Source organism: Danio rerio, chromosome 1 (assembly GCF_049306965.1).
Source record: "Danio rerio strain Tuebingen ecotype United States chromosome 1, GRCz12tu, whole genome shotgun sequence".
NCBI classification, from domain to species: Eukaryota; Metazoa; Chordata; class Actinopteri; order Cypriniformes; family Danionidae; genus Danio; species Danio rerio.
The window spans coordinates 18206444-18232826 of NC_133176.1; the positions used below are offsets into that span (position 1 = coordinate 18206444).

At 34.2% G+C, this 26383-nt stretch overlaps 1 protein-coding gene across 2 annotated transcripts; it reads right to left on the bottom strand.

Moving 5' to 3' along the window:
* Positions 1–10075: 10075 nt before the first annotated feature.
* Positions 10076–23978, bottom strand: frg1 (FSHD region gene 1). 2 transcript variants are annotated; one of them, NM_001017793.2, is made up of 9 exons: positions 23829–23978; positions 23599–23666; positions 20802–20924; positions 16511–16568; positions 14912–15026; positions 14681–14785; positions 11131–11222; positions 10930–11040; positions 10076–10688 (listed from the first exon to the last, which is right to left on the bottom strand). In NM_001017793.2, the coding sequence occupies exons 1-9, from the start codon at positions 23885–23887 to the stop codon at positions 10652–10654; spliced, it is 768 nt and encodes a 255-aa protein (NP_001017793.1). In that variant the 5' UTR covers positions 23888–23978; the 3' UTR covers positions 10076–10651. The 2 variants fall into 2 exon arrangements, 1 of the variants encoding a protein (NP_001017793.1); XR_012400788.1 differs by lacking the exons at positions 10076–10688; positions 10930–11040; positions 11131–11222 and adding an exon at positions 12744–12875 and having other exon boundaries at positions 13119–14785; positions 23829–23943.
* Between the last annotated feature and the right edge of the window lie 2405 nt (positions 23979–26383).

A 26383-nucleotide genomic window follows, 5' to 3' on the forward strand; every position in this document is an offset into this window, starting at 1 on the left:
CGGTTCGTTTCTGCTTTATGTTACTACACAGCAGCACAAGCCTGCCATATATTATAATTCTATTAATTAAGAGTGTATGGAGAAACTGTGGAAACGGAAGAGTGCAGTTCACGGACCGAAAATTAACAAAAATATATTGACAGATGTAAAGTTTATTTTTTTATTTATAAATAGCCGGAATGAGGCAAATTTAACTAATAATATTGGTAATAATTGTGAACTAATGGAGTTTAACATTAGAACTTCAGCTATAAGGAAAGGAAACGAAATAGCAAAATATAGGAGAGAAAAGGAAGAAAAAAATATGTGAAATTATACGCCTCTCTGGAAATTATAACCTAAATCAAGAAGGAAAAAAGAAATTAATGCAAAAACAATTAAAATTAGATAAAATTTAAAAAATATAAAGCAAAGGGCGTCTTCGTTAGATCAATGAAAAATGGCTAGAGGAAGGAGAAAAGAATACTAAGTATTTTTTAATATTGAAAAAAGAAATGCAGAATTAACAGCTGTGGTCAAACTGAATATCAATGAAAAGAAAGTAGAAAACGTTAAAGAAATATCAAGATATGTGGCAGACTTTCATGAGAAATTATATTCAAATAACCAATTAAGTAATGCTCAGTCATTTTTAGAATATGTTAAAGACGTTCAAAAGTCCTCAGTTCAAATGTGTGACTAAGATATTGCTTTAGATGAACTACTGAATTGTATCAACAAACTCAAAGATAATAAGACATCTAGGAATGATGGTTTAATTAGTGAAGTTCATAAATCTTTTCAAAAGGAACTAGCACCATTTTTGTTAGCTGTATTCAGAGAGGCTATCCAGCAAGGTTATTTAAATAAAACATTAAGACAAGGTTTGATAACTTTATTACTGAAGCCTTAATAATGAAGCAAACATTTTTGCATCATATATTTGCAGAAAGAATAAAAAAGTGTCTTGACCCTATTGATGTATGTCAATCAGGGTTTATGAAAGGGCGACACTTTCACAATCATAAAAGACTCATTTTAGATTTGATTGATTACAATAAATTTATTTTGGATAATAGTTGTATTTTATTTGTTGCATTTGATATAATTGATGATAGTTTTATGTTGAAGACTCATTTTTTTGGCTTTAAGATTTTAAAACATTTTAAAAGGCTATTTAAACTTTAGACAGAGACTGTTACAGCTCAATTAAATGATCACATGGAACAACATCATGATTCGAAATCAAGAGGGGCAAATGTCAAGGTTGTCCTATTTCACCCTTTCTTTTCTTGCTGGTAACGCAAACTATGGCCCTGCATATAAAAAGAGATACATTTTGAGGTATTAGAATTTTAGAGAAAGAATTAAAATGCTCTCAGTCAGCAGACCACACTGCACTCTTTCTAAAAAATGAAATTGAAATTAAAACTGCTATTAAATGCCTCCATCTTTTTTTCCGTCTGTATCTGGGTTATGTTTAAATATTAAAAGTGTTGGTAGAATAAAAAGTCAAAAAAATTGTAAAGATCAAAAAGAGAGAAGTAATCTGAATTTTACAGCAATTATTAAGAAAATGAAACAAAAATAAACTTTTGGTTAATGAGAGATTTGTCAATCAAAAGAAGAATATTATTAGCCAAAACTGAAGTTTTGTTAAATTTTGTATAAAATGTTGGAGTCAGGATTATTAACCCCCCTGTTTATTATTTCCCCCAATTTCTGTTTAACGGAAAGCACTTTTTGAAAACACATTTCTAAACATAATAGTTTTAATAACTCATTTCTAAAAACTTAAAGAATATAAAATTTATTTCTTTGCCATGGTGACAGTAAGTAATATTTGAATAGATATTTTTCAAAACACTTTATGCAATCATGGTCATATATATATATATATATATATATATATATATATATATATATATATATATATATATATATATATATATATATATATATATATATATATATATATATTTATATATATATATATATATATATATATATATATATATATATATATATATATATATATATATATATACATATATATATATATATATATATATATATCTCATTCAGAAATTGTAAAAATTGATGCCCAAAAAGTGCTGGACAAAGTGTGAAAAAGAGTAGCTGGAGCTTGTTAATACAGATCACAAGTTTGATCAAAACCAGGCTGACTTTCATAATTTAAACAAACATTTGGAAATCTATTATATTTCATCCAAATAGTTTCCTGGAAAACACAAACCCTCGAAGCTGAAAGGAAAACGAAAGGAAAATACCATCCCTCAACTGTTAAAAAGTAGATTTAGATTATCATGTTTTTAAATCCCATCCACACATCCTTCCCTCTTTTATTTCTGACTTCAATTCCTTATAACTTAAATATACATACAAAAACAAATAACTCTTTTTTTTTCCAGTACACTACCACTGGGATCATGAAGTGGACTATCAGTTCTGTCCAGATACCATGATGTTTGCCGCCCTCAAGTGGCTGAGAAAGAGAATGCAATTATTAAGAAAATATTCAATAGTATGATCCTGCACAACTGGAGTAGCTGCACTCTCAGGACCGCATGTTTAGGACCGCATTTTTAGGACCCTAGTTTTTTTGCGGAAGCGCCACCTACCGGATTGGATGACATAGTGAAACTGCATTTCGAGGACCCGTTTTTTAACTGCGCCACCTACCGAATTGGATTATATAGCGGAAACTTTCAGGCACTTTTATTACAGAGGTTAAAGTGTAAAACGCCTGCTTTACGTAACAATTTTAAAATGAAACAAATGAATTTACACCCAAAATATAAATGAATAAATAGAGTTGAGTGCCTTAAAAGTCTTACATTCCTTGAAAAATACTGTATATTGATGAACCCCATTACATTGAACTAATTAGCTCAGTATTAAGGAAAATAAATTTAAATCAAATGGGATCAGCATTTGCAGTTACTAATTTAAAACCAGGTTGTAAAGGTTTTAGAGAGACAAGAAACAAGGATGATTCAAGAATGTACATTTATATAAATATCCACACTTTTATTTTTAATAATGCAATTCAACCACAAAAATGACCCCACTGTTTATTCAGTTGCTGCATTCAGACTGGCTGTAGACTTTAGCTCCTGTGAATGAGAGTGAAGAAGAAAGTTCAAGTATATATATATATATATATATATATATATATATATATATATATATATATATATATATATATATATATATACACAGATATTTACATATAAATACATACATATAAATACACACACACACACACATATACATATACACATACACATATACATACATATATATACATACACACTGGGGTAAATAAGTATTCAACAAGTTCCCATTTTTCTCAGAAAACATATTTCTAAAGGTGCTATGAAATGCCTGAAAACCAAAGAAAAAAAATATATGAATAGAAAACAAATCTAATTACTTTACAAATTGTTATCAACATCTGGTGAAAATTTCAAGTCAACAGCACCTTTATAAATATGTTTTCTGAGAAAAATGGAAACGTGTTGAACATTTAATTCAATTAATTTCATCTTTATTTCTAAAGAACTTTTACAATGTAGATTGTGTCAAAGCAGCTTAACATTTATTAAATTCAGTTCAGTTCAGTGTGGTTTAGTATTCACTGCTGAAAGTCCAAACACTAAAAAAAGCAAATCCATCGATGCACAGTTCCACAAGTCTTAAACCAAGCAAGCCAATGGCAACAGTGGAGGAACAAAACTTTACAAATAGATGAAAGTGAAGGAATAAACCTTGAGAGAAACTAGGCTCAGTTGGGCACAACCATTTCTCTTCTGGCCACACTTCACGTGCAGAGCTGCAGTCTAGGCGCTTGAGGCAAACATTGGGCGTCCATCGTGGAGAAGCTGCAGGTGTGAGTAGGTCACCAGCTGGTTTTCAGGCTGGACCACAGGGTCAATGTGGGCACTCATCTGTCACTGGGGTCTTTCATTAATCAGTCTCATGCTCTCCACTTCTCCATGACCACCACAGCATCTGCTCATGATACGGTCTGTTTCAGGATTATGGATACATTTAGAAGTCCTCTATGGTGGCATCATCTCTTCACAGGTTACGATCTCTAGAGGCCTCTGGATGAATATCCCCAGGTGGAAATAGGGAACAAGGAAAATAATTAGCGCATCTGCTGTTCATAGTGTATTTAAACAAGAGATATTAAATATCAAGACAAAAATGAAGTGCTAAGAGATAAAATAGCAGTTATATGAATAAACATGAAACGCACATGATTTATAACAAAATGTCTGGTGCATTAAGACAGCAAGAGTGTTCCCTCCAAGTGGTTTGTCAATCCCACTCACCCGCATAGAGCACATAGGGCAGCACAGTGGTTAGCACCGTCGCCTCACAGCAAGAAGGTTGCTGGTTCAAGCCCCGGCTGGGCCAGTGGTCATTTCTGTGTGGAGTTTGCAGGTTCTCCCCATGTTCAAGTGTATGAGTGTAAATGGGTGTTTCCCAGTACTGGGTTGCAGCTGGAAGGGCATCCGCTGTGTAAAACATATGCTGGATAAGTTGGCGGTTCATTCTGCTGTGGCAACCCCTGATAAATAAAGGGACTGAGCTGAAAAAGAAAATGAATGAATATATATATATTCTTGAATATGTAAAACAATGTATATGAACTCAAAAGGTTAATCAAGTGTTATGAAATTAAATTTAGATTAATATTTAATATAAGAGGTATAATAACAAACATTTGCTTTACAGTGTTAGCTATAATATATATATATATATATATATATATATATATATATATATATATATATATATATATATATATATATATATATATATATATATATATTTCTGGCTTAAGCGTATGCACTGTTGGGAGAACCAAACAGGAAACTACTCCCAACTTCATATTTTTAAGTATATAAGAGCAATACCCACCTATTGAATCCTCTCTCTTCTTTCGTCAGTTGTTTGTAAATCTGTCTGTTAAATTCTTTTACTTCACTGAAATAGAGAACAATCACTGTTGAGTTAACATATATACCAGTAACAAAAAGGCTCTTTGAGCATTGTGCAAAATTAACCATATTTTGACCTGTAATGATAATCTTTACCAGAAAGAAAGACCTGCTCAGCATTATCCAAAGACCAGCTCCTCAAGACACCCAGAGGATGTACGATGGCCTATGAAAAAAAAATCATTTAAATATGAACTAAAATACCACCACAGAACAGCAAATCATTTTACATGGATTCATAAATGAGTAGCACCCAGCATGCAGTTTATATACTTATTTGGCCAGACATTCCTCTGGAAAATGAACACCACAGATAAGCTGCACTTCATCATAGATATGCTATAAACTCAAGAACACAGCTAGCATTTGTAACTGTATTTATAAACTGCTTATCAATGTCTATTAAATGTAGAGTTAATGCTAAACAAATAAAATAATAAATTAACTAGTTATTAAATGCTTAATAATTATTTATTTATAGTATGCAGATGTTATAAAGTGTTACTCAACAGTTTGAGATAACCTCAATGAAAATATTCCTGTAGTTTGTTTTCTTTTCCTCCTACAATGAGCCTAAGCAATCCAATCATATTGGCCATCACTTCTTATTCGCCAGGTAAAACATACCTGATGATATAAATTAAAGATATGAGACTCTATATGGTTAAGACCTACAGAATAAGCCTAACTTTCAGAATCTCATTCATCACTGTAAAACGATGACAAAACATCAGGCTAATAACACATACAGTATTTTGGGGCTAACAGGCAGTCAGCACAATTTTTAATGTGCTAATGTAATACAACGAATAACACGAATTCAGTAAAATATAGATAAATCTGAAACTCTTACATCAAACGTGCTTTTACCATCTTAGTTTAATGCATGAGTCACTAAGCACATTAGCCGTTAAGTCAACAAGCCATTAAATCAACAATGTTTCATTAAACCATGGTCACGAGTTACGAACGTCGTATAATCAAACTAGAAAACGAACTCTAGAAAATTATTAACAGTTATAGCAGCTCTCACTCTGGCTGTGTAAAATTATCCATATTTATTATTATAATATTTTATTCTTCTTCTGGAAAAAAAATCGTCACGTAACATTTTTGTCCCAGACCCTTAAAAGTGGGGTAAATCATGCAGGCTAATCTGGCATTTCCGCATAAACTCACAGTATAAAACAGCAGCATTACAAAATAAACACTTACTTTAACAGTTTAAAATAAAACTTAATAGAAAAATCGGTACTTACACTTTCCTTGTCATCCGTGTCGTCCATTAGCGCATCCATGATCCAATCCGACAGGTGACGCTGTCACAAAAAACTAGGGTCCTAAAGATGCGATCCTAAAAATGCGGTCCTGAGAGTGCAGCCACTCCAGTTGTGCAGGATTACCCTTCTCAAAATATTGGCGATGCAGCATACTGTGTAGCAGGAATTACGGAATATTTATACAAGTGTTTGAACAAGTATTAAAACAAGTAGATTTACATTTATAATATGGTTTAATAATTATTATAGGATTATTTTAGGGATTACTATAAGAATTGTCAGGTATTATATGCATTACGTAGTCCAGCAATTTTTAAAAAACCAAAACAAAACGCTTTCAAGGACAAACACTCTTTTTAATGTCACAATCTTGTGGCTTGACGGTGTAATATGGTAGTTTGAAGTAACACGGTGCGTTTGTTTTATCATGGTCTGCAAATTTCTTGTGTGTTTTGTTTATTAATTAACAGAAAAGAGCACTTTTAAGTCACATTGTGCATTAGCCAATCCTATGCTGTTTTGTCATCACGCGGGAAGTTAGTTGACTGTATGCTCGCAGGTCCAGTGTGGATGGTTAAGAAACCCCTCTGCACGGGGCGAGAGCATTACCCCGCTGCTGCCAAAGTGTTATTTATTTAAGTAAACGTTTTGCATGGATTTCAGTTGTTGTGTGCCTTTTTCACGCCTCCACTGACACTTAATAGTGTCATAGGATAAATGCACAACAATATAGCGACAGAGACGGAGTGTACAGTTTCCATCCAAGTACACCACTTCAGTCCAATAAAGACACGCTTCGTCAAGAAAAACATCAGCTTGATGAGAGTCGTGCTGTTACTTGTGAAGATGATGGAGTAGGGAGTGGGGTGAAGGAGCAAAAGTTGAAGAAGAAATCGAGGTTTTGGAGGAAGCTGGCCTGATTCAGCTTTTCAAGCGCAAGAACTGGAAGGGGTGAAAAGGTGGAGCAGGTCACCGAAGCAGAATCTTCTACTGATTGTAAATCCCTTTTTTGTGTGTGACTGGAAAAAATTAAATAAAAAAATAATCAACATAGCTTTAAACTATTGTCTCAGTAAATATATGTATTTGTAAAAGGATTGAGAAGTTTCTGAGAGTTTTTATTTATGTAGTTGTCGTATATTCCCCTCTTTAGATCAAACCTCTGTTGGGAACAACTCATGCACCGCTGAGGACTGTAATTACCAGCAAGCTCCCAACAGTAGCCTTGAGGTTTCTCCCCCCACTGTTGACCTGGAGCAGTGTGAGAAGGTGGAGCAGGACACCCAAGCAGAACCTTCTAGTTATGGTAAATGCCTTTACCTTTTGTGTGACTGGGACAAAATGAAATAAAAAATGATCATCATAGCTTTAAACTTTAGTCTCTGTAAGTATATGTATAATTTACTTGTAAAAGAATTGAAAAGTTTTTGTGCGTTTGTATTTAAATAAAAGTTGAATGTATATTTCCTTCTTTAGATCAAACCTCTGCAGGGAAAATCTCATGCATTATTGAGGACAATGATTACCAGCAAGCTCTTTACAGCCTTAAGGTTCCTCCCTCCACTATTGACCTGCAAATCCAGCAGGAGGAAGAAACTTCTACTGATGGTAAATCACTTCATCTTTCGTGTGTACTGAACTTAATCATTAAAAAAAGATCATCATAGCTTTAAACATTTGCAAAGTTCAAATATTCACATGCGGCAGTTCGTATATTTGAACTTTATAGTTTTGTTTCTGTAAATACTATATATGTATTATTTGTAGCAGTATTGAAATGTTTGTGTTTTCTAATGTATAATATATATTTCCTTCTTTAGATCAAACCTCAGTGGAGATCACATTAGAGAGTTTTGGTCCCCAGGACACTAACTGTAGCCTTGAGATTCCTCTCTACACCAATAAATCCAGGAGCAATGTGAGAAGGGGGAGCAGGAGGCAGAATCTTCTACTGATGGTAAATCACCATACATTTTGTGTAGACTTAATCATTTAAAAAGATTATAGCTTTAAACATTTGCAGAGTTCAAATGTTCAGATGTGCAGAGGTTTGTGTATCTGAACACCTCAGTTTTGTCTCTGTAAATACTATATACAGTTGAAGTCAGAATAATAAGCCCTCCTGTTTATTTTTTCCCAATTTCTGTTTAACAAAGAGAAAAAATTTCTCAACACATTTCTAAACAATAGTTTTAATAGCTCATTTCTAATAACTGATTTATTTTATATTTGTCATGATGACAGTAAATAATATTTTACTTGTTATTTTTCAAGACTCTTCTACACAGCTTTAAGTGACATTTAAAGGCTGAACTAGGTTAATTAGACAGGTTAGGGTGATTAGGCAAGTTATTGTATAACGACGGTTTGTTCTGTAGACTAATGGAAAACAATATAGCTTAAAAGGGCTAATAATTTTGACCTTAAAATGTTGTTTAAAAATGAAATAAAAACCGCTTTTATTCTAGCCGAAATAAAACAAATAACTTTCTCCAGAAGAAAAGATATTATCAGACATACTGTGAAAATGTCCTTGCTCTGTTAAACATAATTTGGGAAAGATTTAGCGGCTTATAATTCTGACTTCAACTATGTATTATTTGTAACCGCATTGAAATGTTTGGGTGTTTATTTATATAAATGTTAAATGTGTTTTTCTCTCTTTAGATCAAACCTCTGTGGAGATCACATGTACTGTAGAGAGTTGTTGTCACCAGGACACTCTTAACAGTAGCCTTGAGGTTCCTCCCTCCACTGTTGACCAGCAAGTCCAGGAGCTTCCAGTTGATCTGTCAGAAGAAGATACTGTGTGCTCTGGCAGAAAACCCAAACCAAGATGTGGTCTTGATTATTGGGAGTAAGTTCATTATATTTATGGCTGCTTGATGCTTTCAATTTTTTTAATGGATTATATGTTTATGCGTTACGTATATTGGCATATAAAGTGGTAATAAAGTTTTATTTTTGCATTATAGAATTTGAATCCGTCTCTAAAACTATTTATATTTGAACAGATGTGCTTGACCTACAACATGGGTGAGCTACTGGGAGAAGGAGGATGCAGTATAAGCTGTTCATGCATATACTGGAATTTATTTATATATATTTTTGCATAATCTACTATATTTATGTGTTTTGCTTTGCCTTTTGCAACACAATTAGAGCCCTTGATAAATGGTCAACCTGACCAAACATGCTTCAAATTTATAAATAGAATTTCTACAATGATTAATGATTGACCTGAAGTAATCCAGTGCTAACTGTAAAAATTCTGTTTTGTTGATCAGCTGGCAATCAATAGAACCCAAACGCAGCTGACCTACAATAATGAGGTGGAGTTCATTTATAGATGTCTCACAAAACATGCATGTACATGAGCATGCTTATGTTCAGCAGAGTGTATGTTTAATTTTATTAGTAAATGTATTATTTGTATATTTGTACAGGCCATCATTCATAGCCTTTGCGAGTTACAAGGCTTGTCTAGGCAGGAGGCTGAAGATGTTTTCCTCCAGGGCCCTGTTTATCACTCAAGACAGTATTTTCCTTTTCGGGTGAACTAACTTTTAAAGAGTCAATTATTGTAACTTTAAATGTGGTTTTAGTATGAATAACATTTCTATAATATACATCAAAACATTAAATCACATCACAAAGAGAAAGACAAAGAGACAAACATTTTAGGCATATTCATGTCTTTTAAGATATGTACCAAAAAATATTGAATTATTCATAATAACAATTAAGAGACATTTGAATAAATTAAGTGATTATACGGAAGACTGAATTTGTGATCCATTTATTTTTGGAAATGAATGACATTTACAATCAATACAAAAAAATATGAAAAAATTCTGGAAGCTAGTCTCTATCATAAGATAAAGAAAATAATAAAACAACAAAATACCCTGCAGATATACAGTCAGGCCCAAAATTATTCATACTGCTGGCAAATTCGGACTTAAAGTTATTTTTATTAAGTTGTTTTTTTAAAAGTGACACAGGCTTCTCCAAAGATAATACGATGTACAAGAGGCATCATTCATTTCCATCATGGAAAAAAAAATACATTTCTTTAAGTACAAATATTTCTTTAAGTAACTAAGTCAAAATTGACCAGGTGTATGAATAATTTTGGGCTTGACTGTATGATTGTGTTTTGAGAGATATACATTCAGAGATATACATTTCTCAAGACTTCTCACATTTTTGACTAGAAGTCTGTATCTGACAAATATGAAGAAAACAGCCAGAATTGCTTGAGTTTGTAACTTGCATTTGCAAGAATAAAGTTAAAATTGTGAAATTAAAATGTCAATTCCATGAAGATGTAAAAATGATGATGTGCTTCTTCTGGTTTCACTTGCAGTATCTGTCAGCCTTCATCTTTGACCTCCTAATAAAACAACAACAATCAATACATGCACGTGATCAATACATCACTAGCCATGACAAAAGATTTATAAGGGTTTGCATATCTCACATCTTCTAAAATAAGTCATCCAGTACAACGTAGGTGGTGTATAAAATATAATGTTCTGTATTTTCATCCATCTGAGAATAAGCTGAATTATACACAGGCTACAGTCATTCATTCTTCAGTATGACCAGGGTATGAATTCAGAAGTGTTTTTTACCTGTCCAGCAGTGCCTCATGGAACTTTCCATCTGTTCTGGCTTTTTTGAGTGAACCGCTGTCTTCCTCATTCAGCCTCAGCTTCCGGTCCTGAAAACTCTGGAACTTCTTTCTGCATGCAAACATTGACGCAAGCATTAGAACTTGACTGAATGCTGAATGAACAGCAGCGCTTCTGAATGTAATAAATGTAGACACTCACACATAATTGAGCTCGCAGTTCTTGACATCGCCTCGGTCTTCATCTGCAATATCATCTTTCCTCTTCACCTCCCTTTCTGTGCATGAACGGATCTGTGCAGGACAGGTAAGCAGGAAAAACAATGTTTATAGCCAAGGAAAATAATACATTCTCATTTGACAGTTATAGCTTTGCGTCCATAACAAAGTAGACTGTACATTGTAGTGGTGGAAATTTCAACTTGCTTGTCACTACAGCAGAGTCAAGTTATTAAACTTATTAAAGTTATATAAAACTTATTAAGTTATTAAAAATTATTAAAACTATATATATGTGTATATATATTTTTAGATAAAAAAAAAATCTAGATTAATCTCGGAATTAATCTAGATTAAAATGGCTCATTTGAATTTTGCAGAAGGCATTCAGAATATGTGTGCTACCCAAATAATAAGTCTTGGAGAATGGGTTTCTCAAGCCAGGTGGCGAATTAGACCAGGGGCCCATCTCTTGTTTCCAAAATGCATCACAAACTGCTTGAGAAACTGTTCTACCATAATAATTGGTGATGAAAATAAATGATGTTCAATAAGATGTACTTGTGTTTACTAACTGTTTATTCAGTTAAACATCAATTTTTAGGGAGTGGCGCAGTAGGTAGTGCTGTCGCCTCACAGCAAGAAGGTCGCTGGGTCGCTGGTTCGAACCTTGGGTCAGTTGGCGTTTCTGTGTGGAGTTTGCATGTTCTCCCTGCCTTCGCGTGGGTTTCCTCCGGGTGCTCCGGTTTCCCCCACAGTCCAAAGACATGCGGTACAGGTAAATTGGGTAGGATAAATTGTCCGTAGTGTATGAGTGTGTGTGTGAATGTGTGTGTGAATGTTTCCCAGAGATGGGTTGCGGCTGGAAGGGCATCCGCTGTAGCTGGAAGGGCATCCTAAAAACTTGCTGGATAAGTTGGCGGTTCATTCCGCTGTGGCGACCCCGGATTAATAAAGGGACTAAGCCAACAAGAAAATGAATGAATGAATGAACATCAATTTTAACTGTAGGCCTATGTAAGCTCCAAACAGCAATTTTTGATCACATTAATTCGACTATAGTCATAACAGAATTGAACAGAAATGGAATTAAGACGTGGAGTATGCATATATAATAATGGCATTATTGAAGTAAACACCGTAATCAAACTATTACCGTCATGTAGGACTTTGACATATTTTCCGAGAAGATCCACACATGCGGCTGTCAGCAAAGGACCACACACACACACACACACACACACACACACACACGCACACACGCACACACGCACACCGCAAAATGCGGAAGTTTTTTCTTTGCATTTGGCGTGCGTTATTAAATTTCATAACACTCTCACCAGTCCTTACTCCTTATTTGCGTCTAATACCCCATTTTGTCACGGGGCATGAATGAAATGTTCATGAGTTAAAGTGAAACTGCCGAACTGCAGTTAAAGTCCGGCATCCTGCTGATTTGATTCAGAAGGGCACTTTTTTGTCAGACGGCTCACCGGTCAGGTATACATCCGCACTAAAATATCAAGGTGAAAGTCACCATAGCTTGCATAAAATAGACCCAGCTCCCAACCCAACTTTGAGCATAGATTAACGGCGTTTTTTTTAATCGCATGATAAGAGTCTCGCATTACGCCATGACTTTTGCTAAGCTACAAGTGGTGTCTTGCATAGTTTAGCTCCAACTTTCTTTAACACACATGCCTGGAAGTATCAAGTATTGACCTTATTCTAAAATGCGGAAGTGCGCCTGTTATCGCGATTGTTTTAGAACTTCTGATTCAGTCGCCTATGGGAGAAATGACTAGGAATAATAAACGGCAGAAAATGTTCAAACTACTTGCTCTACACAAAAATGTTTGCATGACTATACAGACCAAGTAAAGTAATATAATAAAGAAATATCAGTTTGCAACATCAAACAGCGAAATGAGCAGTTTTTAATGTCTAAAAATGAATGGAAGTGAATGAGACCGGAAGTCTCGAGCCAAAAAGAATCAAATTGCTGCACCTGCTCATCAGCGAAGAATAAGGTGAATATATAGAAATAGCTTGATTAGCTGGTTCAGGTGTGTTTAATTGGAGTTAGAACTAAAATATGCAGGACACCGGCCCTCCAGGACCGGATTTGGACAACCCTGCTTTAAAGGAACACTTTAGTTGTTTTCGAAAATAGGCTCATTTACATCTTCCCTAAAGTTAAACAGTTGATTTTTATCACTTTTTAATGCATTCAGTCGATCTTCAGGTATGGCGGGAGCACTTTTAGCTTAGCTTAGCATAAATCATGAAGTTTGATTAGACCATAAGCATCTTGCTCAAAAATGATTAAAGAATTGAGATCATTATCCTATCATCAAACGAGCTGCAGTCATGGTACCACAGTAAACTTCCTTCCTTGATTATTACAATGGAATGGCAGTATAATTCCTAGCCATATTGACCTAGAAATTGGATGTTTTTTCCTCTGTCCCAGCAAACTCTAGGTGCGTTCCAAACTGCATACTTATGCACTATTCTAAGCCATTTAGTAGTATAAATAGTGTAAGTAGTGAGTTTATACTGAAAACTCTAAAAGTAATAAGTGCACTTTATTTCTCAGATGATGCACTCATTCAGCCGGTAAAATGAAGTGTGTAATGTTGGACACTTCACTTCACGCACTGAATGACTGTTGCTTTGCTCAAGTAGTGGAAGAGGCGGAGCTATCGGACTCACATGTTGAATAACTTTATTTATTTTGGATTGTGAAAGTGAAATTTTCCTATGAGAGTGATTATAGCGCCTCCCAATGGAGAATGTGGTAATTCTCACTGCAGGTATTTGGTACTTTGTTCATTTATTTCACTAATTTGGTAACCGTCAAACGTCATCAGGGAAACGGGTTGAATTTCCGCTTAGCAAAAAACCATTAGTGTTCCATTTGGGAAGACATACATACATATACTATACTGTTGAGTGTGTAAGTGAACAAGTACGTAGTGCATGAGTGCATAGTGTGCCATTTGGGACACAGCTAATGTAACTACAGCAGAGTCAAGCTTCAAATAGGAAATTTATCAAAACTCTTTTTTTTATGTTTTGAGTGAGATGCTAATGGTCTAATCTGATTCAATGGTTTGTGCTAAGCTAAGTGGCCTCACCAGAACTGCTCATCCTTAAGAAATAATTGATTTTAATTAAAAATAGAGTCACGTGTTGGTCATTAAACCACTGTTTTATTAAAATAAATAAAGAAGTGCTTAGTTCCCCTCCCTGCTGAGCTTTATTTAAAAACTAAAGCACATTATCAACTGTAACTACTAGTGTGCATCATTAAACTCTTAATAAATTGTGGAAAAAATATCTGACTTGAGCCAAATGTCCAAATCCGGAACCTATTAGTGAATTATTCCTTAAGATGTTTGGCATGCCATTTATTTTTGCATGTTAAAACTGAAGCAGCAGTGAATCATTCTGTCCCACAAACATCAACAACAACAAAAGTCCTTCAGCCATTGATGTTGGTGTGGATTGTGAATTGAGAAATGATTCACCTTGATCATTTCCTCCTCTCCAGCTGTCTTGTTTTTGGCCACGATGTCTCCGCTCTCACTGTACGAGATGAAACAACTGTTTGCAGCAAGCAAGGCCATTTTACCCTACAAGGACAGAACAAAAACAAAAGGTAGAAACATAATTTAAGACTTGGCCAAATGTACCATACTTCAGAGTTTCTCTCCACATTTGAGAGGTATTTCCGTTGTGACTGCGGCAGATTCACTTACATTTTGAAACACTGGTTCCCACTGCTCTCTGGAGCCTATGGCATCTGATCGGCCAACAACAACTCCCTCTGAGTTTATACCCAAATACTTCCCATACCCTGACTTCAGTGCTATCCTAGACGCCAAAAAATAAAAATAAATACATCAGCGATTTTGGTCACATCATCAAAATTACTTAAAAAATAGGTGTCAAAATCCATTCCTGGAGAGCGGCAGCTCTGCACAGTTTTGCTTCAACCCTAATCAAACACAACTGATCCAAAGGTGTTCAAGACTACTAGAGACTATGAAGCAGGTTTGAGTTGGAGGTGGTTGTAGATAAACTAAGTAGAGCTGCAGCCCTCCAGGAATTGAGTTTAAGACCACTGACTTAAAATAATTAAATGGTACAGTATGTATGATTAGGCGTTTTTAAGGTGACAATAACTTTAATAGCTTTATTTAGTAAGAATTCATTATTTAAGAATTATTGAGCTGATTTAGAGGAATAGTATATCTGCATAACATTTAATAAATGCAATAACAAGCATAGAAAAAAAACAACAGAACAGAGATATTTAAAAAAATATGCATTATCAGTGCTTAATGTTTCTCTGAGGTTTCTAACAGGATTCAGGTACAAATATTAAATAATTAAATAACATTACAAAATAAAAAAATATGAATATGTATTAATATGTTATTAATGCGTATTAATATGTCTTCAAAGTAATGCGTATAATCATATCAACAAGACAGGACATGTGCAATGCAACTAGGATTAAAAGATGATGTATTTTGCTCTCTGTGATCATCTGCACCTCAAGAATAAGTTAACAAGTTTAAAACAGTGCATATAAAGACAGTATAATCACTATGAAATTCATCACCACAGCCACAGTGTCAGTGCAAATATAAAAAAGACATTTTAATCTCAGTTGTTGGACTTCAGGTTTATTTTGGACATTAATATTATGGATATCCATAGAGTAGTGTATAATAAAGTGTATCCTGTCTCATTTGCCGTGCAAAAACAGTGCAAGGCGCATGCACGTGTGTGTGACTTAATAACAACATTGTTTGTGTCTCATCGTTGCAGAAAAGCTTGAATTAACTACACAACAAATGCATCAAATAGCCGTTGTGAAAATTCTTACTGTTGTAAGGGTGACCTGCTTCATACTTGTCTGTCACTTTGCTGTTTATCTACGTGAAGGTGAGCAATCTCTATGGCTGTGACATGCTTGTGGGAACAGTGGACATGGAGAACTAGCTTATTAGCATTAAAGGCACAGGCAACAAAAACAGCTACAAAGTCTTAACACCTCAAATTTTCAATATACAGAAAGGTATAATAAATAATCTAATGGGTATTTTGAGCTGAAACTTTCCAGACACATTCTGGAGACAAAAAAGACTTATCCTAAATCTCGAAAAAGGGGTAAAATAGGTGCCCTTTAAAACCTGCACAATTGATAAACACTCTTTTATGGGTAAACTTTGCAAGTAATTCACAAATTACAACTGTGGAGTCTGATCAGTCCCTGACTGACATCATACATCCTGTAATATTTATTATATATTGTGCAAACCTATTATGTGTATAGTTGTAATCTTTACCTGGAATCTGAGAGTTTTATAGCTGTGAACTGTTCAGGAGGATCTGGACCTTCATCCTCTGAAAACACAAGACATTTTTTTAAAAACTGCACATAACATGTTATTTGTAATAAAATGCATACAACACAAAAGTTTAATAGTAATAATGTGAAATATTACAATTTAGAATAAAAAAAAATCTAATTTAATTGTGATTTATTATTATAGTGCAAAGCAATTACTCGTCTTCAGCATACATCCCTCCTTCAGAAGTCATTCTAATACACCATTTCGGTGTTTACAACATATTACTGACTAAAACTTAACTTTAAAACCATTGGGCTGCTTAATATCTTTAGGAGAAATTGCAATACATTTTAGGATTCTTCATAAAATTATGTCTTACTGAGTGTTTGAATGTTAGTCATTCGTTGGCTGCCATTTCCCATTACACAAACTTATTCAGACGCTATGACACATTTGAGAAATTAATAAATCTTCAAAGTTTTCACAACGAGCATTTGCTAAAAGATGACAGAAATGTCATTGTGTTGTTTTATCAGAAAAAACTACTAAACTTGTTGAAAATAACTTTATAAACTGCTGAATCTTGCAGTATTTTAATAGGAGAGTCAACTGGGAATGGCTGAAAAAATGAAGAGTAAACCGGAAAGCTGATATTCTGTTCAATCTGCTGCTGACAGGATAATCTCATGAATTATCTAACATACTGTCAACAACAGTTACAGTCGTTCATTACTAATTTCAGGTGTCAGGCACTAAATGAAATTGATTTAAGGGGAGTGTGCACAAATTCCTTTGTACTTTCAGATCTGTACAGCCAATGGTCAGTGGAAAGTAGAAAATGAAGCTGGAAAGAAAAACAATCGTAAACAACTCCTCCTGGTGACTGAACTATGAAATTGCTCTGAGGCTTGCATGAACGGCGGCAGTAATAGCGACTGACGATCCATAACATTATTCAGGTTTTTAAATCCCTCCACATTGAGAGCAACAGAGAAAAAAGCAGCACCTCGCCATCTCGACTTCTGAGACTTATTTGTTCCGCGCTATTAGAGGGACCTTTTCAATTTAAAAGGCAATATAAAAGCCACATGGCATGGCAGGAAAAATACAACGCGGTATAATTGCACAGAAACATTTGTCTCTTGCCTGAAGATGCTGCAAGTATATCTTGTAAAATGGATTTTAAATCACAGCCTTTATGAAAAAAACACTAACTGTGTGACAGTGTGTCCTTGTACACAAATCTATGCTGTTTTGAGTATAAATCATGCAGGTTCCAAATATAAAAAGAGCAATTTAAATACCCAGACATATTAGAATGAAGATAAATAAATAGTTATTTACACTTCCTGTACTAAACTGTTGCAACTTTATTTTTTTCCTCAGGGCATATCCAACTTAAAAAGTTGGATCACATCAGTAGCTACCCTTTTTCTAAAGGTCATAAATAATACAGTACCCTTTAGGCATGGGCCGATATAAGATTCTGACGGTATGATAACCTTGGATAAAAAAATATCACGGTTTCACAGTATTGTATTTCCTGCTCTAAAATATATAATTTTTTAAATGTCTGGGTAAAAAACAAGAACTTTTGAACACAATATATTTTATTTTGAGAAACATTTAACATATTTTGGAAGAGTAAAATTGTCCGGCTAAATGAATCATTGACTTCAGCTGTCTTCATTTGTTAAAAAAAAAAAAAAAAAAAACGAAACAATTCACAATTTAAAACATCATCTTGATAAAATGGTACACACCTTAGGAACGATATTGCAGAAAACCTTTACGGTTTTAAAACTTTGACCTTTTCAAACCGCGGTATACCTTGCTTAGTATACTTATCATTTATTGTTTTTGCAACCAATAAAGCTACTTATTTGTAAATATTGTTATATTATTATTTTTTTTTCTTATGTGTACATTTCTTTCCATTTTGTGTTGATATGCATGCATGTACCTGAGCTGCTGTAAATCAAAAAAAAAAAAAAAAGGATAATAAAATAAATATAAATAAATGTGTGTTTGAGCAAACAAGGCGAAAACATCTCATAATGATTCTAATTATATATTAGAGAAGGCAGGGCTTTCAGACTCCAGTATTGAATATCTTAGTTTATAAACTAGAAGGTAGGGTTGGGCGATATACAGCAAAAAAAAATTATTACGATATGTTTCATATCATTGGGTATCGAGAATAATTGCAATTTTTTAACAATCCATTTATATACTTATTTACTCCCATGGTCATTTATATCGAAGTTGATATTTAGCCGCATTATGTTGGTGGTTTGTCACAGGTTTGTAACATTTAATTTTTATGAGGTGGGTCGTTAACCCAAAGCTCAACCCAAAACATACACCATACATTACGGACAATTAAGCTGACCCAATTTACCTACAGCGCATGTCTTTGGATTTATGGGGGAAACCAGAGCACCTGGAGGAAATCCACGCAAACATAAAAGGAACATGCAAACTCCACACAGAAATGCCAACTGACCCAGTCGAGGCTCGAACCAGCGATCTTATATATACAGTTGAAGTCAGAATTAATAGCCCCTCTCAATTATTAGCCTCCCTGTTTGTTTTTTTCCCAATTTCTGTTTAACGGAGAGAAGATTTGTTCAACACATTTCTAAACATAATAGTTTTAATAACTCATTTCTAATAACTAATTTTTTAATGTTTGCTATGATGACAGTAAATAATATTTTACTAGATATTTTTCAAGACACTTTCAGACTACAGATTAAAGTGACATTTACAGGCGCAGCTAGGTTAATTAGGTTAAATAGGCAGGTTAGGGTAATTAGGTGAGTTATTGTACAATGATGTTTTTTTTCTGTAGACTATCGAAAAAAATCCAGGGGCCAATAATTTTGACCTTGAAATGTTTAAAAAAAAAAAAAAAAATAGAAACTGCTTTTATTCTAGCCGAAATAAAACAAATAAGAAGAAAAAATATTATCAGACATGCTGTGAAAATGTCCTTGGTATGTTAAACATCATTTGGAAATATAAAAAAATTCAAAGGGGGTTTAATAATTCTGATTTGAACTATATATATATATAAATTTATTATTATTATTATGCGTGTACTGTAGTGTACAAATGTTGTAGTTTTTTAATCCTACGCAAACAGATCATTTTATTATATACTTGTATTGAATTATTGTACAGAATTTTTTAAGGGGCCATGATATTATTTTAATATGAAAGCCTGTTTGAAGTTCATTTATTATGTTTGTTAGTTAGTTATAAGGGGCTTTTGTATATAAAAAATCATTATCCTACATTTTGACATGCAACACTGCAAAGAAAACAAGGGGTTTCAAAAACATGAAAAAAGATATTACTTTGCAGATGAAGGAATACAATCACACATTTGGCAAAGCTATTTCTGATGCCATGCTTATCGATTCAAATTCAAAAATTTTCTTTCAAACTTACCAAGTTGGTCAACTAACCTACAACTTGTGTGAGAAAAAAAGTCTCAATTGAACACTCTTGCGATATATGATGGACACACAGTCTGTAACCGATTTTGAATTAATAAAAAAAATAAAGATTGCACCTTGAAAAATTATCAGCTTTCAGTTTGACTAAATGTGATGTGTTTGCTGTAATTCTATATTTATCAGTTAAAAAAACAATATAACACTTAGCAGTATTAAAGGGATGGTTCACCTAAAAATGTAAAATTCTGCCATCATTTACTCATGCTCCACTTTTTCCTAGTACTTTATGGATTTATTTCTTCTGTTGACTACAAAAGAAAATGTTCTGAGAAAACAACCATTGGATTTAATTGTATTTTTTGTTTTTTACTATGGATGTCAGTGGTTGCCGGTTTCCAACATTGTTCAAATGATCTACTTCTGTGTTCAACAGAAAAAAGAAATAAAGATTTAAAACTACTTAAGTGTAAGTAAACAGTGAGGAAATGTTCGATTTCGGGTGAACTATGCCTTTAATTTGATACTGATATCATTGCAAAATCTGTGACATATTAATTTAGTACGCTAATTATTTATTTTTCAGCAGATTAATATGTAAACGACAACAGACCCTTCCCCATTGTGGTTTATTCACCATCCCCAAATCCTACTCAAGACGTTTTTACATGGCACTTCAAAATGGTTTCTTTTTTTAATTATATAATATTTTATTTCTATCATGACTGCTATTTTAAAACTACACAAAATCAAAATATGTCTTTTTTAAGAGATAACATAACGTAAAGCAACAGCAGAGACCATAAAGCAAGCAGAACCATCACCTTTATGTGGAGATCCTACAGTGAAGAGTCCAGTGTCCAGTGCATGAATGTAGGAGTTTTTGTGCATCTCAATGGCCACTGTGCCTGTGACCTCACCGAAGCACTTCACCGTCCACCACCCTCCTAAAGAGGCATTCAGAAACACGCAAGCTCAAGTCTGCACCAACAACAAAGTAAATCATACAGCAATCACAAAACACTGCTCTAGTCAATAAATATTGAGGTAAAGTTAGTTTTATATTCACACATTCAAACTTTCTCCTTAATAATATAATTTCAGAGAAGTAGTCTTTGCAACTTCTAAAAAGTAGCAGCTAATGACTATAAAAGTACAAAATTGTTCACAGCGAGTACAACAGTCCTAATGTTGTTTTGAAGTCACACTAACATGTAATTTCACACCGAATATTCAAAGAACGGCTGGATGATATTGGAAAAATCTGACATTGCAATATTTTATTTTACTGCGATTTTTATAGTGATATGACCACAATTTCAACAGACCAATTTGGAATGAAATCGTTAATTTAGATTGATTCGAATAATCTTGTAGACACGTGAATTAAAGACATTGCAAGAATAAATAAGATAGAGCTATGATAAAAATGAAATAAGCAGTCAGATATTCAGTTACAGTAATACGATGGGATATTTTGCCAGTGATGATGATAGATCACGATATCAGCGATATATCACAAGAAAACCATCCACAATATATCATGATATTTGTAAATGAAAAGGGAAAAATGCATCAAAAATTTATAAGCTATAATATTTCTTAGAATTCTTATATTTCTTAGAATTGCACCATCTCTTGCATATCGCTATTTTGTCCGGCCTAAATTATTGAATCAAATGTAATGTAAAATGTAAACACTGTGCGTTCTTCATTGCTGATCAACAATTATAATGCCAACTCAACACTCCTGCAATGTGACTATTGCGAATGCACACATTGCAACATCGATGTTAAAACTTTGTGTAGATTAAGGTAAAACTGGTTATATATTTGCAATTATTTATTTGCAGTTACAACTGATGACACGCTCCCTATCCGCTTGTTAAGTGTGACGTCATGCGAAGCGGCTTCTGGGTCCAAGCGCTTTATTAAACTGTATGGGGAGACTCATCAAATGTTATTAATAAACGTCTACAAAAGCGCTGTAATATTTTCGAAAATCACGATCTTAATATATGTCCATCCCTAATATCCGATAGCCAGAAAGTGATTAATTTTTTATAAGTTGTTACAATTTTGGTATTTGTGATGCAGCAAGTCCAGAGATTATTGTGTACACCATACAATTCACTTTAATGTGTGATATATGATCATAAAGGAATATTTTCTCAATTTAAATGAGTGACGGCACTGAGGCAAACAGTATTTCATATGTCACCAACACGTCACCACCTTACAAGTGGATATTGTTAACCATGGCTTAACTTTCAAATATCGGTCTGACAAAGCATGGAAGAATGTACAAAGCACACACAGAAAGTCTGTGCACATTAATCAAAGTGTGTGCAATGGTAAAGTGTAAATGCTAAACAATCAAGCAAACTTTAAGGTAGATCAACATCTGTAAGGTGTCAATAATAATAATACCATAACTCCAAACTCTCTAAACAAAAGCAATTAAGACAATCAAATCTGAGGTTTCAAGTAAAGGAAGGCTTACTACAGTGTGTACCATAGTGTACAGCTGCATGGAATGGCATCATTTTGCATCATCAGCTATTGCATTTCCTATAAATGTTGTAGTTTTTTTTAATTCTACGCAAACAGACTTTTTTTTATTATAATCAATATAACATTAACATATTGTTGAAGTAAAGTTGGTTTTTTATTCACACAATCAGACTTTCTCCTTAATAATATAATTTCAGAAAAGTATTATTTGCAAATTCTAAATAGTGAAACCATATTAGCAGCCAATGACTATCAAAGTACAACATTTTTCAGTCAAATAAATAGTGCTAATTTTGTTTTGAAGTCATACTTACATGAGATTTCAGACTGAATATTCAAAGTACCATTGCAAACAATAAATGGAGCATGTCACATGTTGTTACTTAACGAATAAGTTATTTATGCGAACAAAATAAATGAATATGTCACTTATGCGAATAAAGCTAAAGAATTATTATAACCACCATTTTTTTCTTTTTTTAATATTTACCAAATGATGTTTAAAAGAACAAGGAAATTTTCACAATATGTCTGATAATATTTTTTTCTTCTAGAGTAAGTCTTATTTGCTTTATTTCAGCAAGAATAAAAGCAGTTTTTAAATTAAAAAAATTCATTTTTAGGTCAAAATTATTAACCCCTTTAAGCTATGTATTTTTTTCGATAATCTACAGAACAAACTATTATGTTTAGAAATGTGTTCTCTCCGTTAAACAGAAATTGGGGAAAAAATAAACAAAGGGGCAATAATTCAGGGGGGCTAATAATTCTGACTTCAACTGTATATAACCAACTTTTCCTCAATAGCAATATTTAACTGACTGTGAACGATGCTGTAATTTGATCGTCGTTGACCCATAATACGATTTCCCTATTTGAGTTTGCAAAGAATACTTTTTTGAAGCTATATTATTAAGTAGAAAGTCTGAATGTGTGAATATAAAACCAATTTCACCTCATTATTGTGCAGCCCTAATTCAAAGTACCACAGTAAAGAATTTATTGAGCGTGTCATGAATGTGCGAATATAAAACCAACTTTAACGTTACCTCAATTAAATATGTTTATCTTTTGTGTTTTGATTCAGGGGAAAAGTGACAAACATACCAACAATATCCAGCTTGTCTTCTCCATCATCTCGTTTCCTCTTCTTGTCTTTGTTCTTTTTCTTCTTTCTGCATAATATGAAAACCACAGGTCATTATTTAAAATAAATAATCAGCCTACACAAACAGTAGACAGCAAGTCTGTTTACATCAACTGGAGAAACACAGCTCAACGTCAAACATTATTGTATTACACTTTAGTTGAACTCAGTTACAAAACGAACGCCTTACTTATCGTTTGAACCTTTCAGGACCAGTTTGGTGGATTTTACATGTGTGTACTCTGCCATGATCACACACAGACCCAACACTAAATCAAAACGTTTGTGTGTTGTTATTAACAACCGGAAAACGTTTTTCTGCAACAGGCTTTCTGTGAGTACGGCGGCCGAGAGAACTATGCTGATGACTTGTGCCTGGAGTGAAGTGCGACACAAAGCGGTCAGAGAACGAACTGCACACTGCTGTGATTCATCCTCAATTATTTAGCCTAGATGAAATTATTTCAACCATTTTCACTCACTACTGAAGGTAGGCTGAACAAGTGCCACCCATAGTGCCACTCAACACAACACAACACGACACGACACGACACGACACGACACGACACAAAACGACACAACAAAACACAACACAACACAACACGACACAACACGACACAACACAACATACTCGTTTAGAAAAAGGTGACATTTTTATTTTAATTAATAATACAATTTACACAGCTGATGCCCTTCCTGCTGCATCTCAGTATGGGAAACACACATACACACTCATACGCACACATACACAACGGCCAATTTAGGTTTTTCAATTTGCTTTTGTGTCTTTGGACTGTGGGGGGAACCAGAGCACCCAGAAGAAACCCATGGGAACACAGAGGAATATAATAATAATAATAATAATAATAATAATAATAATAGTAATAATAATAATAATAATAATAATAATAATTCATTCATTTTCTTTTCATCCTTTTATTAATCTGGAGTCAAAACAGAGCAATGAACCCCAAACTTATCCAGCATGTGTGTCAGCACAGCGGATGCCCTTCCTGCTGCATCCCAGTACTGGGAAACACCCATGTACACTCATTTACACACATAATTTACTTTGCCCAATTCACCTATTGTGCTTGTCTTTGGACTTGTGGGGGAAACCGGAGGAAACGCACATGAATGCTCCACACAGAAACACCAACTGATCCAGCTGAGGCTAGAACCACTGACCTTCTTGCTGTGAGGCGACAGCGCTACCCACTTTGCCACCATGCCACCCATAATAATAATAATAATAATGATAATAATAATCATTTTTATTTATTAATCTGGGCTCGCCACAGCAGAATGAACTTTTAACTTATCCAGCACATGTTTTATGCAGCGGATGCCCTTCCTGTTGCAACCCATCTCTGGGAAACATACACACTCATACACTACGGACAATTTAGCCTACCCAATTAACTTGTACAGCATGACTCCACACAGAAACAACAACTGACCCAGCCGAGGCTCGAACCAGCGACCATCTTGCTTTGAGGCGACAGCACTACCTACTGTGCCACTGCGTCGCCTATTATTATTATTATTATTGTTGTTGTTGTTGTTATTATTATTATTTATTTTATTTTAAAAAATCCCTAAATGTAAGAATAAGAATTGCTCTTTTTATTGGATGAGTGCTTTTAAGATGCTGTGAAAGTGCTGAGAAAAATGCAGATTACTGTAAAGATTACTGTATTTACAGACAGTATTTTAATTAGAAATATCTCCTGAAAAACCTGCATTAATACAATTTCCTTTGAAACAGGAAAACAGGTCAGGAAATATCAAGCTGTTGGTCCCTTTTTAATAGCTAGTGTTTTGTTTCTTCTATCACAGCTCAGTCAGAGCCACCGAGCTCAGCCTTTTACAACTTTTAAAAGCCACAGTCTGCCTGGTTTTTTAATCCCATCATACCCATATTCAACTGTATGAATGAGTGATCAGTTTCCACTTTAGTGGCTTTTTATATATCAATCATTTAAGAGGAGGGAGGAGCTAGAGAGCATTTTATTAGACAGAAAAACTGACTAGAAGCCGAAGTGCAGAGAGATGTTCTCAAAATCATTCATCAGTATCGAAATAAGACATTGTGCGTTATGAATCCATCTATCCTTTAAATGTAAATTGTTTTATTTTTTGTAGCTTGTTAGCTTGTAGATATTAACATAACAAATAGCTATAACAAGCAGCGCAGAGGCACAGTAGGTTGTGCTGTCGCCTTACAGCAAGAAGGTTGCTGGTTCGAGCTTCAGCTAGGTCAGTTGGCATTTCTGTATGGAGTTTGCAGGTTCTCCCCGTGTCCGTGTGGGTTTCCTCCAGGTTCTCCAGTGCAGGTGAATTGGGTTGGCTAAATGGTCCATATGTATGTGTGAATGAGTGTGTATGGATGTTTCCCAGTGTTGGGTTGCAGCTGGAAGGGCATCCGCTGTGTCAAAGTCAGTGGCAAGTCAGTGTGGTAGGTCAGTGTGTCTCCAGACCCTTTCTCTCTCAGACACAGTGTCTACCATGAGTGAGCCACTATTTAAACCAAAATAGCTCTGAACATGGTGAAGCCCTCTTATTTAAAACCTCAGCAGACCACTTCAATAACGAAGCGCTGTCATACACACACACACCACACACACAAACACACACACACCCCTGTCATATATTTAATATTGCCCTAACAATATTTTCCCCTAAACCTAAACTTCACAGACAGATTAAACACTACAGAAACATAAAAGATACTAATAACTGTCT

Bases quoted from the DNA above. Each gene is read 5' to 3' on its own strand.
- frg1 (NM_001017793.2), bottom strand. From the start codon at position 23,887: ATGGCAGAGTACACACATGTAAAATCCACCAAACTGGTCCTGAAAGGT. The intron at 23,667-23,828 runs GTAAGGCGTTCG...CATATTATGCAG, and splicing joins CTGAAAGGTTCAAACGATAA to AAAGAAGAAAAAGAACAAAG. The intron at 11,041-11,130 runs GTGAGTGTCTAC...GTTTGCATGCAG, and splicing joins AACTGCGAGCTCAATTATGT to AAAGAAGTTCCAGAGTTTTC.